At 44.8% G+C, this 18,925-nt stretch overlaps 1 protein-coding gene across 6 annotated transcripts in view; it reads right to left on the bottom strand.

The window, feature by feature from the left end:
* sphkap (SPHK1 interactor, AKAP domain containing) overlaps nt 1–18,925 on the bottom strand; it is a 120,970-nt gene that overhangs the window by 32,962 nt on the left and 69,083 nt on the right. For 2 of the 6 annotated variants that reach the window (XM_029121776.2, XM_029121781.2), the window contains exons 1-3: nt 7,458–7,820; nt 5,898–5,924; nt 5,213–5,312 (exon numbers count right to left, since the gene is read on the bottom strand). In XM_029121776.2, the coding sequence (XP_028977609.2) occupies nt 5,213–5,312; nt 5,898–5,924; nt 7,458–7,492 (162 nt within the window). In that variant the 5' untranslated portion in view covers nt 7,493–7,820. Of the gene's footprint in view, nt 1–5,212; nt 5,313–5,897; nt 5,925–7,457; nt 7,821–18,925 lie in introns of those variants that run through there. The other 4 variants (XM_034293700.1, XM_029121783.2, XM_029121785.2 and 1 more) reach the window with 3 other exon arrangements.

Raw genomic sequence — 18,925 nt, 5'->3', positions numbered from 1 at the left:
ATCCTTCTTTTTACAAAGAGCTTTGTTATGTATAATTTAGGAAAGAGTTGGAATACCCTAAATAAGGACCATTACTTGATCACCAATTTGTTACGTCTCTGAAAGCTGCAGTCTTCATTATTCACACATGAACCAGCTGAGTGTTTTGTTACTGTGTGAAAGCGCCAGATTTGTTTGTGGAAATGCTTTCCCACTCTGTGTTTGGCTGATTTGTTTACCTGTGTGTGATGAAATTCAATAACTACAGTAGGCAACTTTTTAAGGTAGATAATTGTCTCCAACTCCATTGCACTCAGCATATTTTGTTACATAAAAGTTTCAGCACCAGCTAACTGGAAATTCCCATTCCAAGTTTATATCGTGATATGATCAATATTGAATAATATGAGAATAACTGTTTTGCTACTGCCATACTGGCCAGCCCTAGCTGACACTCGGTTTCTGGGTCAGAACGGTCAAATGTGTTCACATTCAAGCGCCAAGCAGGAAAGCAAATTCAGACTGATTGTAGGGATAACAAGATAATGGGCGTGGCCAGAGCAGCATGGATGAGTAGTCAGGCTCCAAAATAAAAGCGACCACAATCATTCCCAAAATGTATTTTTAGGCTGCCACCAATATGCCCCCTGTGCCCCTGTGTTTTGGCCATCTGCTCTGGGCCAAGGCCAGGTAGAAGTCATTTCCACTCAGTTGGCCTCATGGTCCATGATTACATCACAATCTGGCCAGGCCTGAAGTGACGGCAGGGTTCATTAGAACAATAAAATAACAAAACCTCCTATGAGGTGATTTGAAAATGTACATTCTTGTTGTTTTCTGGAATATTCCTTAAAGAACCCAACTTCAGAAAACCAACAGCGACACAACCACTGGCTTTGAGCAGGTTTTTGACATACTGAATGTTCATCAGCTAAATAACAGGTAACTGTGTAGTAACATCATAGTAATAACTGGTCTGACTTTTTTCTGTATATTTAGCAGGTTGGAGCAAAGGACCCTGCATTTCCAGAAGCTTCTGCCCATGTGCAGATCACACTCAACAGAACCCACAACTCAGCAAAACAGCCAGCTAGGATGTGCTACGATTAACACCAATGTCATTACTACAGGCCGTAAATCAGGAATATCAAACTAACTTCCAGATTCACTGAAATCAACTGAGATCAAAAGCGCGTTCGGACCCCTCCCATATGGTGGTAAAAGCTTATACAGCTGGGCATTTGTACGCATCCTTCACCAGAGAGAAAAATAGAAGACTGTGCTGAAATAAGAGCAGTCTAGAATGGGATCCATACTGCAGCAGTACAGATTCAAAATGTTTACTTAAGGGGGTGTCTGAGATGCCTGGATCCCTCTAGACCACAGGGTGTTAGAACCTGAAGATTGGTCACGATTCAATACAGTGTTGTTTGCCTCATAGTAATTATATACTACTGTGTTCAGTCCCGTTATGTAGCCTAAAATACAATAATCCTCATGTGATGTTGCAGATATTGACCGAGCTTCAATCTAACTTCATTAAACTCCCCAGAGTAACCTATTCTCTATGAGTAGAGCGGAGTGTGTGAGTGGAGAAAAAACAACATGCACAGCCTCTCTGGGAAATTCGGGATATTTCTTCTCTTTTAGACGGCTTGGAATGCACAGACACAGCCAAAAGATTATGCTCCCAGGTGAAACTTCATCGTAGTCTGACAATGGTTTTGATCCTTCGGTGTTTGTAAAGTTAGTAGACCTGAATAAAACCTAGGGTCTGAAAATCCTTATATTTTTTAATTAAGCCACGTACAGTGGTGAGAACAAGTATTTGATACACTGCCGATTTTGCAGGTTTTCCCACTTACAAAGCATGTAGAAGTCTGTCATTTTTATCATAGGTACTCTTCAACTGTGAGTGACAGATCTAAAACAAAAATCCAGAAAATCACATTGTATGATTTTTAAGTAATGAATTTGCATTTTATTGTATGACATAAGTATTTGATACATCAGAAAAGCAAAACTTAATATTTGGTACAGAAACCTTTGTTTGCATTTACAGAGATCATACATTTCCTATAGTTATTGACCAGGTTTGCACACACTGCTGCAGGGATTTTGGCCCACTCCTCCATACAGACCTTCTCCAGATCCTTCAGGTTTTGGGGCTGTCGCTGGGCAATACGGACTTTCAGCTCCCTCCAAAGATTTTCTATTGGGTTCAGGTCTGGAGACTGGCTAGGCCACTCCAGGACCTTGAGATGCTTCTTACGAAGCCACTGGCTGAGTGTTTCGGGTCGTTTTCTGGGATACCCAGCCACGACCCATCTTCGATGCTATTACTGAGGGAAGGAGGTTGTTGGCCAAGATCTCGCGATAAATGGCCCCATCCATCCTCCCCTCAATACGGTGCAGTCATCCTGTCCCCTTTGCAGAAAAGCATCCCCAAAGAATGATGTTTCCACCTCCATGCTTCACGGTTGGGATGGTGTTCTTGGGGTTGTACTCATTCTTCTTCTTCCTCCACACACGTGAGTGGAGTTTAGACTAAAAAGCTCTATTTTTGTCTCAACAGACCACTTAACCTTCTCCCATTCCTCCTCTGGATCATCCAGATGGTCATTGGCAAACTTCAGATGGGCCTGGACATGCGCTGGCTTGAGCATGGGGACCTTGCGTGCGCTGCAGGATTTTAATCCTTGACGGCGTAGTGTGTTACTAATGGTTTTCTTTGAGACTGTGGTCCCAGCTCTCTTCAGGTCATTGACCAGGTCCTGCCGTGTAGTTCTGGGCTGATCCCTCACCTTCCTCATGATCATTGATGCCCCACGAGGTGAGATCTTGCATGGAGCCCCAGACCGAGGGAGATTGACAGTCATTTGAACTTCTTCCATCTTCTAATAATTGTGCCAACAGTTGTTGCCTTCTCACCAAGCTGCTTACCTATTGTCCTGTAGCCCATCTCAGCCTTGTGCAGGTCTACAATTTTATCCCTGATGTCCTTACACAGCTCTGTGGTCTTGGCCATTGTGGAGAGGTTCGAGTCTGACTCGAGTCACAATTTTCAGGACTTGTGACTTGCTTGATTAAAGTATGAAAATGACTTGAATTGACTTTGACTTGAGAACAAGTTGCTTGAGACTTGACTTGACTTGAAGTGGAAGACTCGACAATGACTTGAACTTATAATAAACAAACAGCCATAAAATAATTCTATATGTTGTGACATCAGCACTACTAATCAGCGTATGTGCCTTTAACGCTGCACAATTCAAACCGCGCCAAACATGGCAGACAGTAACGTTAGTCGAGCTCCACAAATAGTACCATTTGGATACAAGGACTTTAAACTGGACCGGGTGAATCAAAAAATGATTTGCCAGATGCAAAATATGCAACAACGTCAAATTGCATTCGTCATTTTAAGAACCACAAGGAAAGGTAAGAAAGTAATCTCTTTATATTCAGTTTCACTAAGATCTATAACGATTAAGTTACTAATGTAATGAATTAATCTTTTGTTTGTCAGAATTTGGCCTTGGTTGCATTTTATGTTTTTTTTTTTTCTTGTTAGAAATGTGACCATTATCATTACTGAATACGTCTGGTAAATAGATGTAAGGGAATTTGACTATAACAGTGGCATAGCCTGAATTTTAATGTTGATGGGCATCTTAAAATGAGCGGGCATGTATATTATTACACATAGGCTATAATGTCTGTATTAAATGTGCGCATTTTCAAGTGTTTGTGGACTGCGTGTGGAAACTTAAAAGCATTGTGCTTACACCATAACAGTTAACTTTACTGCATGAAAGGCTAACATGGAGGCGCCGATGTGATTACTAGCACCTAAACATTTCGAAGAGTTTTTTTTTTTACTCATACAGACAAGAATAATTACAGCGTAATTACATATTTGGCAGTTTTTCAATCACAATAATTAGTTTATAAGGTTGTTATTATTAGTCCTTATTACATGGATTGTCTGAATTCCAGTGCAGAATGCGTGTTATTTCTTGATAACAGACCATTGCCATGAAAAACAGTGCGTTGCTATGGACGCAGCAGGATTCTAATATTTTGTGCTAATTATTGATTTATTTGGTAGGGAGCCATGTAATAAGCGGGATAAGGTATAGCAAGGTGGTTGTTATAGCGAATACAACCCCTTCAGGCTGATTCAAGATCCCTCCGCTTCTTCCCCCCAAAAAATTGTACCGCGGAAGAGAAAAATATTTGATTTTGAAATCGAGCTTCGCACCGAGCGCACATCAGAAACCGAGGACAGTGTGTGTGTGTTCATCTCTTTAGTACTGTGACTTGACTTGACACTTATAAGGACTCGACTTGACTTGCTTAGGGTGAACCCTGGACTTGACTTGACTTGCTTGATTTATCTGGACTGTGACTTGAGACTTGACTCGAGATCGATGGTTAAGACTTGAGACTTGCTTGGACTTGACCATGTGTGACTTGTCCCCATCTCTGGTGGACAGGTGTCTTTTATACAGGTAATGAGTTCAAACAGGTGCAGTTAATACAGGTTAATACAGTGGAGAACAGGAGGTCTTCTTAAAGAAAAACTAACAGGTCTGTTAGAGCCGGAATTCTTACTGGTTGGTAGGTGATCAAATAATTATGTCAATAAAATGCTAATTAATTATAAAAAAAATCATACAATGTGATTTGCTTTTGTTTTGGATTCCATCTCTCACAGTTGAAGTGTATCTATGATAAAAATTACAGACCTCTACATGCTTTGTAAGTAGGAAAACCTGCAAAATCGGCAGTGTATCAAATACTTGTTTTTCCCACTGTAGTTTTATATCATTGTGCAAAGATCATTACAAATACTATTAATAATAACAGTATTTATTACCCTGTATGTAAGTTAGCAGTGCAGAACGACTTAATGGAAATCATTTAACTTGACCACCCGTCTACTAATGAAGTGACCGAACAAACAGGAATATCGACTGATGACACTCCTGATTTGAGGGGAAGGAGGGGTAGCAGAACAGAGGTGGCTGGAATTCAATTGAATCTCCCCTGAGACCAGTGCTATTCGCCATTTATTTTATTGTCTCCCTGACGGAGTGAGATGATAAATCTAATAGATGACCTGAAATGCAAAGTCCAGGCCCTCCATCATTACAGTCTATTGCAATGGCACACAATCAACTTCACCAGGGACACACACACACACCCACCCACACACCCTAATATTTACCTTCTTGCAGGCAGTGACAGAGTATCCCAGGGTACTGTCTGTGCTGACTCCTGCATCTGCCAACTCAGAGCTGTCCAACATAGTTGATGACTGGAGGTTACTGCAAGAGAAGAAAAAGGTACTGTGTCAGTGCCCACCATGCCCCATCCATGCCCCATCCATGCCCCATCCAAGCCTCATCCGAGCCCCGTCCATGCCCCATCCAAGCCCCATCCGAGCCCCATCCATGCCCCATCCAAGCCCCATCCGAGCCCCATCCATGCCCCATCCGAGCCCCATCCGAGCCCCATCCATGCCCCATCCGAGCCCCATCCATGCCCCATCCAAGCCCCATCCGAGCCCCGTCCATGCCCCATCCCTGTCCATAACAAATTGCATCTCTTTTACATAACCATTCCAAGGCCTGACCAATTCAGTGATAACCTCTAAATAACTATGATGTTGCAAAGCACATGAGCACCAAGGTATTCTGACATTCTGGATATACCCACTCACATACCCATAGAATTTGTCTACAAATGGGGGTGTACAGTATAGAATACATGTCCAATATTTGAAGGATGAAATGCATTGACTATTTATTGTGAAAATTTTTATTCATTGACTAATTCGAGAAACATTTTGGATATATTCATTCAAAATGAATGTAACTCCTTGGTCACACAAATTAAATAGTGTGTCTTGCCTTTTCGTTGAGCTGAAGCTGGTGGAACTTCGTTCGGGTTCACCAGATGTCCAATGACAAACAAGGAAATGCATTAACTAAAAGGTATGAAAATACTCGTACACATTAAAAATATACAGTTTCTCCTTTTTATTTGACTGGAGCCAGTATTCAGTTTTTTCTTTTTAGTTTCATTTTAGTAAATTTTTTTGTTCTAACCGTCTTCTGCTTTGTGGAAGTTCACCTGTATCCGATATGTATTATGAACCCGGAGGAAGGCCTGGGGCTTTTTCTAGATTGATGAGAGTGCCTTAATTGGACCTGCTGTTTTCTCTACGTCCATACAGCTGAGAACATTAGAGTGCTAAGGTATAAGTTACCCTATATTAATATGAGCACTTATCACAATTTGGGTAGAGCAGCGCTCATCGATTCATGCCAGATTTTGACATATTCTCCTGGTTAAAGAATCGAGTGGCCCCAATGAAATTCTCTGCTGGACTTGTATCCAAGACCTACATCACAACAACAAACCCTTAGCAGTCGCTATTTCAGTAAATTCCCCGTTTTCCCAGAAATATCCCTTGGAGGTTTCCCAGATTCAGGATGGCATATACGTTGAAACGTTGAAACGTGAATTTATGGAAGTTCACAGAATTGTAAAACACTAGACATACACTCACAAACCCAACACCAAAATAAATGCCACACGGCAAAATATAGACAATTGACGTCAGAATTTGATTCATCTTTAGATTCACGCAAATCTGCGAGCCTGACCTTTCTGAGCATGTCATCACGCAAATGTCGTGCGCTGCTGGTCGCTCCGGGTCTCGTCAGACCCAAATGAATACGGAGTGGCACTTAATAACGTATCACCATTATTCTGATACGATTTGCGTTTAATGACGTGTCATTATGATGACATAATAATAGCCTAGTTTGCTGATCAGTCCGATCACACAACGGAGGCAAGGTGGCCGAAATACCGTAGGCTATCAATGCACTTAATCAAAAAGCGATTTAAAACAGGTTCACCTTAGAACATCGATTGATCTGTAATCCGGCGTTTTTACTTTGTCTCTTGCCAGGATACTGTGTAGAGAAGATCACCGACGGTCATAGTCTTATGTCATAATTTTGTTTGCTGCACGACACCGTGTTTTCACAATTTTTTTATCATTCAAATAATGAAAACACATTTTAAGACTGGGCGTATTTCAGGAATCCTATGCGAAAAGTGTTACAGGCGTATAAATGGAAAAGCATCGTATTTCCGCAAATTAAACGTCATATAGGATTTATTATTATCATGCTTATAGCACAGCACTACAAACAAATTAAAATTAAAATATGGATTTGCGGAAAAAATTGTTGCCATAAATTAAATGTAAATTTAATGTTCCAACTAACAAATGAGCAAGTAATCACATTTCAACAAAAGACGAAAAAAAGTGTCCTAGGCACATACATGTCTGCAGTCAGTAGGCTATACTGTAGGATAGTTGACCATTTCATTGACGGATAATCTGCTGTTCAAAATGTCACATCAGTTGCTTATTAATTAACACGTTCACATACCTCGGCGTCTTCAGAAGGCACTTAGCGCCGGCCATCCCGTCCTAGATACTCTACCCGACCTGTGGTAGAAGAGCGGAGCACTACCGGAGCGTGTCTGTCCCGAGGACACTCTAGTCCAGAAGCACATCCCCCGACCAAGCAGACGAGAATTCCAGCGCTATCGCCCGCTACCGCCTGACGCTACCGTAACGCAGAGGGAAAAGGGTCCTTACTATGGTTTTCACCGCGCGCAGAACCCAACAAATGACAGTCGGCTTGAAGTGGAGCGGGAGCATACTCTCGCCTAGCAGCATAGAAAAACACGAAAGCGCGAACGCGTGCAAGAGCATGCGCGCGATAACAAACAAACACACAAACACAAAAACACACAAACACACAAACACACAAACATACAAACACACAGCTTTACTATATTTCACCCTCTTTCCACGCCGTGTTAAAATAAAATGTGACTTCTTTTGTATCTGTTAACATAAACTGTATCATATCATCAGAGGCTCTGCTCATTTCCCTGTAATAATCTGCATGCATATACACACGCACACACAGTCCCAGACATAAACAGTGTTTTACTATCCATGCTGGGGCCAGACAAAACGATTACCTATTTTCCCTGTCTCCTAAACCTTACCTTAAACCAACCCTAAACTTAACCTCTAATGCTTGAACCCCAAACCAAAGCCAATTCTATCTTTGACCCTAAAGCTAACACCTGAGTCTGAAAAGCTTTATTCCTAGTGGTTACCGAATTGTACGATTTTATGACTTTTGCTCGTCACATGTACAGTAAAATCTGCATCACACACAATTTCATTGTAAGTCCTCTTTGTAAAGGCTATTGATCAATGGCTGGAAGTTGCTAATTTACCAAAACAATATTGATGGCCTTACAGTTTGTGTTATTTCTCAACAATCTAAGAAAAGCTCTCCCTGGCAAAAGAGGTTCCTATCCTCCTGGGGATTTCCTGGTTAAATGAAGATTACATAAATGTCAGTTTAATTCATCCTCTGGGGTCACTATGGATGTGCACCCCTAACCCAGAGTCAGTGGCAAAAGATCAGACAGACACATGGGCCAGACTGAGTATTGAAATGTGTGGTCGACCAGGACCTGTGTTATCTTTTATCACAACAGGCCCTGTAATAGAAGTGACCCTGAGTCAAATGGACACTTCTACTTTTATAGCTCTGATGGAAACTGCTATGTGAGAGAGCTCAGAAAATCAGCTTCAGTAGGCCTAAGATATTCAGTGTCAGTAAAAATCTCACTGCTTGATTCCATTCGGCCGAGGATGTAGGTACACTTCTCGTGTAGTCACATAGCTGCTTGACATTTCATACCTGTATGAGTCTTGATGGCAGCTGAACCCTACCTGTGGATTTCCCCTGCAGTTCTAATGTCCTTCACTTTATAAAGACAGCGATAGCCTTGGCGGAGCTACGGCGCCCATTTGTCACAAGGACTTCCATTTTACCCGTCTTTTATGATGTCTAAAAAACCTGCCCCCTATTCTGTCACACACACACACATTACCGCGTTATAATGTTCAAGTCGGGGGAATTCAGAGAACATTTTCTTGGTTCTTTATGAATACTAACTGGCACCTCAACAGTAGCCAAACCATCTAATGCTGCTCCGTTAGCCTGACGGCCACAGCAATATGGATCTCCAATGCACCCTTTATTAGGAGATCTAGCCTTCTCCTCTGGGTAAAAGCCTCAGCTGGAGAGGACATGCTCTCAGCCCATTAGTCTGCACAGGGAAGTGTGTGTGTGTGTGTGTGTGTGTGTGAGAGAGACACACAGAGAGACACAGGATAAGCAGGAGAGAGGGCGTTGATGGAGGGATGTTGGAATCTCGCAGACCTACAGGTCAGCGTCCACGGTCCATAATGTGTGCTAAATCGCTGTTCAATCAGGACTGACACAGCTGCCACATCACAGTGTAGCCAGCGTGTTAAAAATAGGTGAAACCGACATCAAACACGCTGCTGGTAACAGTTAAGTTCCCCCCACTTCCTCCAAGCTAGCGGTTGAGCGATCTTACGGTCCTTTCTCATCTCTACTCCACCCACCCCGTCCAAACCCGCCACACAGCGAGCTACCCAGCCCGAGCCTAAACTCCCCACGGACAGTCTGACTCGCGCACACAGGCCGCTGACCAGCGACCCTCTGTTTCAAAACCCACGTGACCTTCAGTCCTTGACAATGGTCAACATTTTTGCCATACCAGTCGCCGCCGACTGTATAGCCCAACCAGGCTAGCCGTGGAGTGAGCTTCCAGTGCGTTCTTACTCACAATACCACATAGCATGATTAACGGGGTCCCCAAATGTATCCCAGGCACGGCCCTACTGTATGTTGAACTGAGGGTACAGAGGGCTGAGTGAAAGGAAATCTCCCTGGGCTCCAGGCTGGGTAGAGGACAGGCTGTGTCTCACCTTGCTGTTCCCCTCAGGGTGACTCATACTGAAAGTCTCCCTAGTTACCACACTTTACTTTCACCTCTTTTCTCCTCTCACTCTCTAACTCACAAACACACAGATACATTTAATTCGGCTGTATAGATGGCCACATCAAAATGGATTGCCCTTAATTTAATTTTTTTAATTATTTCTAAACATCTGCCCTTACCCCAAAAACCTAAACCTAAACCTAATTCATAACTGTAACCCTTTACCTAACCCTGAATGACTAACCCTAATTCTAACCCCAACTATTATTTTACCCTAAATCATTATTGTATTTTTTTAAATGGGGAAAGGGACAGTCTCTGGTTTAACTGCAGTTTGGGGAAAATGTTTCCCCCACATATAGTAAAACCTGTTCTCACACACACACACACACACACACACACACCCACCCACACACACAGTCATTCCCTATGAATATAATCCCTGTATTCTGTCACCAGCCAGGTTTCCCACCAAACAAACACCTTTGTCAAACCTCTTTCCCTTTGTCAGACAGGTGTTTGTAATAATGATGCAGGTTTTTTCCTGTTTAATGTATCTATTTGCATTCAAAGACACTGTATTTGATTGCATTCTATCTTTGTTTCACCTCTGCTCATAGCCATGGGTGTCAGACCACGTTGCCCTCTAATACAGTCAGAGGCAGTGGTCAGATCTGCTCTACCCAGCAGTTAGTAACTTCACTGGCAAACAAATTAGTCAGTGAGTGGTGTGCATTTGTATTTGTGTGTCTGTGTGTTAGGCAGAAAACAGACCAGTAAGATATCTTTAGTCTGCTGAGAGTGTTTAACACCACTCAGTGAATCGTAATCTCTGTATTAGAGGAAATCTTGTTTCTTTTCAGATAGCTGATATCACTTACGGTTAGCCTACTGAAGGTCAGTTGCTCCAAACCAGTAGGTAGCTCTAATATAACAAAAAGCAGTAGGAAGTTTGGAGTAGGGTTGTATTATTGACACTATTGCCGAAACAAGCATTACACAACCAGACAGTTTATTTCGGCTACAGTCACATCCAAGATGATTGGCATCTTTGACATAAATTGGCAAAAAGACTGCATAAAATACACAACACAGGTAATGAGATATAGTGTTGTACTTCATTAATGATAATAAGGAAATCAGCAAAAATTTCACATTTCATAATATTATAACCCCTCCTTGAACTGCCACCTTAACGTGGTAGAGGGGTTTGAGTACCCGAGTGACCCTAGGAGCTATGTTGTCTGGGGCTATATGCCCCTGGTAGGGTCTCCCAGGGCAAACAGGTCCTAGGCGACGGGTCAGACTAAGAGCGGTTCAAAACACCCCTTAATGATGAAAATGTTCTTGAGTTCCGTGACGTCGCCCGGTATGGTGCAGCCGGGGCCCCACCCTGGAGCCAGGCCCGGGGTTGGGGCTCGTACGCGAGCGCCTGGTGGCCGGGCCTTTCCCCATGGGGCCCGGCCGGGCTCAGCCCGAACGAGCGACGTGGGGCCGCCTTCCCGTGGGCTCACCACCCACAGGAGGGACCATAAGGGGCCGGTGCAGAGAGGATCGGGCGGCAGTCGAAGGCGGGGTCCTAGACGACCCGATCCCTGGACACGGAAACTAGCTCTAGGGACGTGGAACGTCACCTCGCTGGCGGGGAAGGAGCCTGAGATCGTGCGTGAGGTTGAGAGGTTCCGACTAGAGGTAGTCGGGATCACCTCTACGCACGGCTTGGGCTCTGGAACCACACTCCTTGAGAGAGGATGGACTCTTCACCACTCTGGAGTTGCCCATGGTGAGAGGCGGCGGGCTGGTGTGGGTTTGCTTATACCTCCCCAGCTCTGCCGCCATGTGTTGGAGTTTACCCCGGTGAACGAGAGGGTCGTTTCCCTGCGCCTACGGGTTGGGGACAGGTCTCTCACTGTTGTTTGTGCCTACGGGCCGAACCGCAGTGCAGAGTACCCGACCTTCTTGGAGTCTCTGGGAGGAGTGCTGGAAAGTGCTCCGACTGGGGACTCTATCGTTCTACTGGGGGACTTCAACGCCCACGTGGGCAACGACAGTGACACCTGGAGGGGTGTGATTGGGAGGAACGGCCCCCCTGATCTGAACCCGAGCGGTGTTCAGTTATTGGACTTCTGTGCAAGTCACAGTTTGTCCATAACGAACACCATGTTCAAGCATAAGGGTGTCCATCAGTGCACATGGCACCAGGACACCCTAGGCCGCAGGTCGATGATCGACTTTGTTGTCGTTTCATCTGACCTGCGGCCGTATGTCTTGGACACTCGGGTGAAGAGAGGGGCTGAGCTGTCAACTGATCACCACCTGGTGGTGAGTTGGATCCGATGGCGGGGGAGGAAGCTGGACAGACTCGGCAGGCCCAAGCGTACTGTAAGGGTCTGCTGGGAACGTCTGGCCGAGTCTCCTGTCAGAGAGATCTTTAACTCCCACCTCCGGCAGAGCTTCAACTGGATCCCGACGGAGGCTGGAGATATTGAGTCCGAGTGGACCATGTTCTCCACCGCCATTGTCAAAGCGGCCGCTCTGAGCTGTGGCCGCAAGGTCTCCGGTGCCTGTCGAGGCGGCAATCCCCAAACCGGTGGTGGACACCGGAAGTAAGGGATGCCGTCAAGCTGAAGAAGGAGTCCTATCAGGCCTGGTTGGCTTGTGGGACTCCTGAGGCAGCTGACGGGTACCGACAGGCCAAGCGGACTGCAGCCCGGGTGGTTGTGGAGGCAAAAACTCGGGCCTAGGAGGAGTTCGGTGAGGCCATGGAGAAGGACTATCGGCTGGCCTCGAAGAGATTCTGGCAAACCGTCCGGCGCCTCAGGAGAGGGAAATAGTGCCCTACCAACGCTGTTTACAGTAGAGGTGGGCAGCTGTTGACCTCAACTGGGGATGTCGTCGGGCGGTGGAAGGAGTACTTCGAGGATCTCCTCAATCCCGCAGTCACGTCTTCCATTGAGGAAGCAGAGGATGATGGCTCAGAGGTGGACTTGTCCATCACCCGGGCTGAAGTCACTGAGGTGGTCAGGAAACTCCTCGGTGGCAAGGCACCGGGGGTGGATGAGATCCGCCCTGAGTACCTCAAGTCTCTGGATGTTGTGGGGCTGTCTTGGTTGACACGCCTGTGCAACATCGCGTGGCGGTCGGGGACGGTGCCTTTGGGATGGCAGACCAGGGTGGTGGTCCCTCTTTTTAAGAAGGGTGTGTTCCAACTATAGGGGGATCACACTTCTCAGCCTCCCCGGGAAAGTCTATGCCAGGGTTCTGGAGAGGAGAATACGGCCGATAGTAGAACCTCGGATTCAGGAGGAACAGTGTGGTTTTCGTCCGGGCCGTGGAACACTGGACCAGCTCTATAACCTCTATGGGGTGTTGGAGGGTTCATGGGAGTTTGCCCAACCAGTCCACATGTGTTTTGTGGATTTGGAGAAGGCATTCGACTGTGTCCCTCGCGGCGTCCTGTGGAGGGTGCTTCGGGAATATGGGGTCCTGGGTCCTTTTCTAAGGGCTGTCAGGTCCCTATACGACCGAAGCAGGAGCTTGGTCCGCATTGCCGGCAGTAAGTCAGACTAGTTCCCAGTGCATGTTGGACTCCGGCAGGGCTGCCACCGGTTCTGTTCATAATTTTTATGGACAGAATTTCTAGGCGCAGCCAGGGGCCGGAGAGTGTCAGGTTTGGGGACCACACGATTTCGTCTTTGCTCTTTGCGGATGATGTTGTCGTGTTGGCCCCTTCAAACCAGGACCTTCAGCATGCGCTGGGACGGTTTGCAGCCGAGTGTGAAGCGGTGGGGATGAGAATCAGTACCTCCAAATCCGAGGCCATGGTCCTCAGTCGGAAAAGGGTGGCTTGCCCACTTCAGGTTGGTGGAGAGTGCTTGCCTCAAGTGGAGGAGTTTAAGTATCTAGGGATCTTGTTCACGAGTGAGGGAAGGATGGAACGGGAGATTGACAGACGGATCGGTGCAGCTTCTGCAGTAATACGGTCGATGTATCGGTCTGTCGTGGTGAAGAAAGAGCTGAGCCTCAAGGCGAAGCTCTCGATTTACCGGTCAATCTACGTTCCTACTCTCACCTATTGTCATGAGCTTTGGGTCATGACCGAAAGGACAAGATCCCGGATACAGGTGGCCGAAATGAGCTTTCTCCGCAGGGTGGCTGGGCGATCCCTTAGAGATAGGGTGAGAAGCTCGGTCACCCGGGAGGAGCTTGGAGTAGAGCCGCTGCTCCTCCACATCGAGAGGGGTCAGCTGAGGTGGCTTGGGCATCTGTTTCGGATGCCTCCGGAACGCCTTCCTGGGAAGGTGTTCCGGTCCCGTCCTACCGGGAGGAGACCCCAGGGAAGACCTAGGACACGCTGGAGGGACTATGTCTCCCGGCTGGCCTGGGAATGCCTCGGTGTCCCCCCGGAAGAGCTGGAGGAAGTGTCTGGGGAGAGGGAAGTCTGGGCATCTCTGCTTAGACTGCTGCCCCCGCGACCCGGCCCCGGATGAAGCGGAAGAAGATGAATGAATAATATTATAAATGTTTTTTAATATGATATATTATTGAAATGTACATATACTTCTTTATGAAAATGGAAAATGCATTGGAAGGTGATTTAGACCAGGGGTTCTCAAACTGCTCCTGTGGGACTAGCAGCCATTCCATGTTTTTGAACTTCTCCAGAGCTAGCACACCTGATTCAATTTGTGAACTAATTATCACACCTTGATCAGGTCAATCAGATTACCTAGTTCAGGGCAACAAAAATAATGTGAAACATCTGACAGTTCCCAAGCAGACATTTGAGAACAGTGGTCTTAGGCCATTCCACCACACTCACAAGCAGAATTGTGAATGTCCTCCTGTAGACTGAAATGGCCATAGCAAAAATGTTGACTTTTGTAGTCAATTAACTATTTATTTGTGGATGGTTTTATATGACTTAGGGTCCTGGCCAAGGCAACCAGGTTTTGAGCTAAAATGTCTATAGATGCATACACATCCTTGTTTCAAAGCCAAACCCACCAGCGGGGTGATTGGCCAAACAAAAACCACCAGTGGTGTGAGTGGCCAAACAAAAACCACCAGCGGTGTGATTGGCCAAAAAAAAACACCAGCGGTGTGAGTGGCCAAACAAAAACCACCAGCGGTGTGATTGGCCAAAAAAAAAACACCAGTGGTGTGAGTGGCCAAACAAAAACCACCAGTGGTGTGAGTGGCCAAACAAAAACCACCAGCGGTGTGATTGGCCAAAAAAAAAACACCAGCGGTGTGAGTGGCCAAACAAAAACCACCAGCGGTGTGAGTGGCCAAACAAAAACCACCAGTGGTGTGATTGGCCAAACAAAAACCACCAGCGGTGTGTGGCCAAACAGATCTTTTTGGTTCATCTGACCATAACACCCGGTTCCAAGCGGCAATGCCTTTTAGTAAACCCCATGCATTTGTTGATTGATCTCAATAAAGGCTTTTTGTTTCTGGCAAGAAAGTCACCAACCATTTATCTCTTATAATTTGTGAGTTCTTTGCCTTTCCAGGTGGTAGATGACAAATTGATGTTATTTTTAATGCGTGTTAACTCATTTTCAGTCCTCAATTTTCAGCCCTGAATGTATTGTGATCCCAGCGACACCTCTGCTTGGAGGAAACATTTTGTCTTGTGCACTTCATGCCCGTGCACCTAGTTAGCTAGTAGCTATCATTCCACAGCCAGGGAAATCCTTATTTAGCAAGCTACAATAGTTTGGATGAGACATTAGTACTGGCACTGGGTTGCCAAATCACACCAAGCTATCAGCAAGCATTTGAGCGTTAGATGAAAGTCTAACAGCCCATTCTGACCGGTCTGTTCTGACTGTAACAGTTGTCATCCAAACAGACACACACCCAAACAGACTCCCAAAAAGACAGATAGACACCCAAACTGATAGACTTCTGGAGTGTGTATGAACACTGAATTGTTCAGATGGGTCCGTTCAGCAACTCTCATAAAGACGCAATTGACGGTTCTACTGAGAGACAGAGTAGATATGACTGACCATCTCTAGGCCGATTTCAATGTCGTTCTCTCTCTCTCTTCTCCTCGTCTGCATTTCTCTTTCTCATATTTCCTCCTTCTGTCTCTCCTTTTCTTTCACTTTTCCCTCCACCTTTTCTCTGTCCTTTCGTCCCTGTTGTTTCTCTTCCAAATTCCAAGAGAATGTTAAAAGTGCTAAGAGATTTGGTGAAATATTGCTTGTTTTTCATTTATTACATAACTAATTGAACTGATGTCAGTTCAATTAGTCGAAAAAAACATTTCAGTCAGGGTTATTTCCAGAGTTCAACACGCCGTTTCTATCTTTCACCGTGACATGAGCTAACTAATGTTAGCTAATTAATTCAGATGTCACCATCTCATTTAAAAGGCTGAGAAACAGTGAGACTTGAGGTTTCCACCACCAATAGAACTCATTTATTGTAAAGGCTGCTATCCTACTCAAACAAATATTTTGAAAGGAAGAAATGTTTGCCTTGCAAACTAACCTAAACAGTATAATGATACACCTACCCCACAAAACTCTTAGGCAGCCCAGTGGGGAGCACTGTACTGTTGTCAAGCACTTTGATAAACCCCTCTGGCCATTCACTCCAGCATGTCATAACAGCATTAACTTTGGCTGATTGACATGCCATTATGAAACATCCAATAGCTGAGCAATACTCCCAAGTTGTTTCTTCCCCACCCATTTTACTTCACCTGTTTTAATCAGCAGCCAGTTGGTGCAGCCAGACAGACATTTTAACCTGGTAACTAACTAGGTTGGTCAGTTATTGCAGGGGAAGTCTGAGTACCCAATCAGAGTGTGACGCCACGCTGATATTTACTGCATCCCTTCAAGCCATGGCCCGGTCATGTGACCCACAGTGACACAAGGAAAGAGTGATTCAGAAGTTAGCTCTACCACACAGTTGATAGTTCTACTTGAAAGCGTGGCGTATCCACTTCAAAGAGCTGTTCTACTGAAATTAATGCTTTATGTACTTCGAAGAACCGAACTACTAAAATGATTCTGGCAACATTCGGAAAGGCACTAGCTCCTCTTCTACAACTAGAATACTTTAGCTAGATAGATGAAGGGAGCTCTGTGATATCATGACGCAGTTGTCCAGCAACTAAAGTGAGCCGAAAACAACATATTAAAGAAATCAGTAATCAGTAAGTCATTATCGCAAATAGCTCATTATAAATGAAAACACGCTATGCAATAATGGGCACAGCCAAGCCCACATAATTTCATGTCTTAACGTCATGTGAAAATGAATAAAAAAGATTTGAAACAGTAATCAACTTGCTGTCTTATTTTGTATTTTTTTTATCACTGAACCAAAATATTATTGTCCTGGAAAGATCCAATCACTCAACATTTCCGTTCAGAGAAACATATTACCATGTCATTCCTCACAATATAACAGGAGGAACATCAAAGATCACACCAACCCGCTGAAAAGACTTCATCACCATCACTAACACAATCACATCAGAGAGCCAGTATGAGCAAAGCGTTTCAGTGAGGAAAGCAGGAGTCAGCTGGAGAGAGTTCTCACTGTCAAAAGTCCTGGTGCAGGCAAGCTATTTTAAACCAGCTTGGTACAGAACAAAAATGCACAACTTAACTAAGATGGGAAAATGTGTGTACGTGACAAAAGGAGACATGGCAGAGGGATGGAGAAAACCCAGTGGGGGACAGACGTGGGCAGAGTCATATACAATAATGTATGAATTTATCTATGTATGCATCTATCTATCTATCTATCTATCTATCTATCTATCTATCTATCTATCTATCTATCTGGTATATCTGTGTATCTCTATATAGTATCCATCTATCTATCTATCTATCTGGTATATCTATCTGGTATATCTATCTGGTATATCTATCTGGTATATCTGTGTATCTCTATACAGTATATCTGTCTATCTATGTATTTATCCATCTAGTATATCTGTGTATCTCTATATAGTATATCTATTTATCTATCTAGTATATCTGTGTATCTCTATATAGTATATCTGTCTATCTATCTTTATATATGTCTGTCTGCTTGTCTGTCTGTCAGCAGAATGAAAGGGCTAATATTGGAGAAAGAAAAAAGAGAAACCAATTGTGCCTGACTAGATTTCTGAATGAGTTTGAGTGGTTATGACACTGACAGTTATTCATGGGATATTAAGAGTAGTGAGGGTTTAACCCTTCACCATTGGGACCAGAGGACACATATAACACATGCTACTGTAACAGGAAGTGTGTGTGTGTGTGTGTGGTGACTGCCTGCTCTTTTATTAGAGTCATGGCATTTATAGTAAGCTGTGACATTTCCCAGCGCATATATGAGAAATGTAGGGTAAGTGAGGATCAGAACTTTGGACAACTAGGCCGGCCTCTCTGAAAAAAACGCCACTCTGGTTTGGGCCACTAGATCATGTAAACACACGCTTCTGTCTGTCCTGTCTAGTCTAAGCCAGCCACTTCATGTTCGAAAGACAGGCTAACCGGCTAACAGTATACAACTTGAAATGCAACGTTCCTTCAGTTAGTTGGCTAGTCAGCGGCGTAACGTCATTTTATCTCAGTAAATGAACTGAAGCAACTGCTTTTGTTCTGCTTGCCAGGAGTCTGTGGAATATCTGTGGAGACAGTTGAGCTGCAACAACCCGACTGGAGCTGGGATGCACGAGTGGGTGAAGATGTGAGAGATGATTGGTCGGTAGCCTAAGCTGATTAAGCCAACCCCTGTAAGCGCCGGAAATTTCTTACAACTTTCTTATTAGTTAATGTAGACCAGGTTTGAGGGATTTGGTCCGCCAGGAACTTTTGCAAATTCAGGCTAATGTTCTGTTTCTAGGAACCCCGATTAGGCTGGTGTAGCCTAACTCGTGTGGGTTGGTGTGGGTGTAGTTTGGGTAGGTCCCTTTCAGGCAGGTGTGGATCTGCCAGTGTTGGGCTGATCTGGGGTGGCCAGTTAACACATTGCCTGCTGAATACCCACA

Source organism: Esox lucius, chromosome 1 (genome assembly GCF_011004845.1).
Source record: "Esox lucius isolate fEsoLuc1 chromosome 1, fEsoLuc1.pri, whole genome shotgun sequence".
Taxonomy (NCBI): domain Eukaryota; kingdom Metazoa; phylum Chordata; class Actinopteri; order Esociformes; family Esocidae; genus Esox; species Esox lucius.
This window is presented reverse-complemented; position numbering and strand designations above follow the sequence as displayed.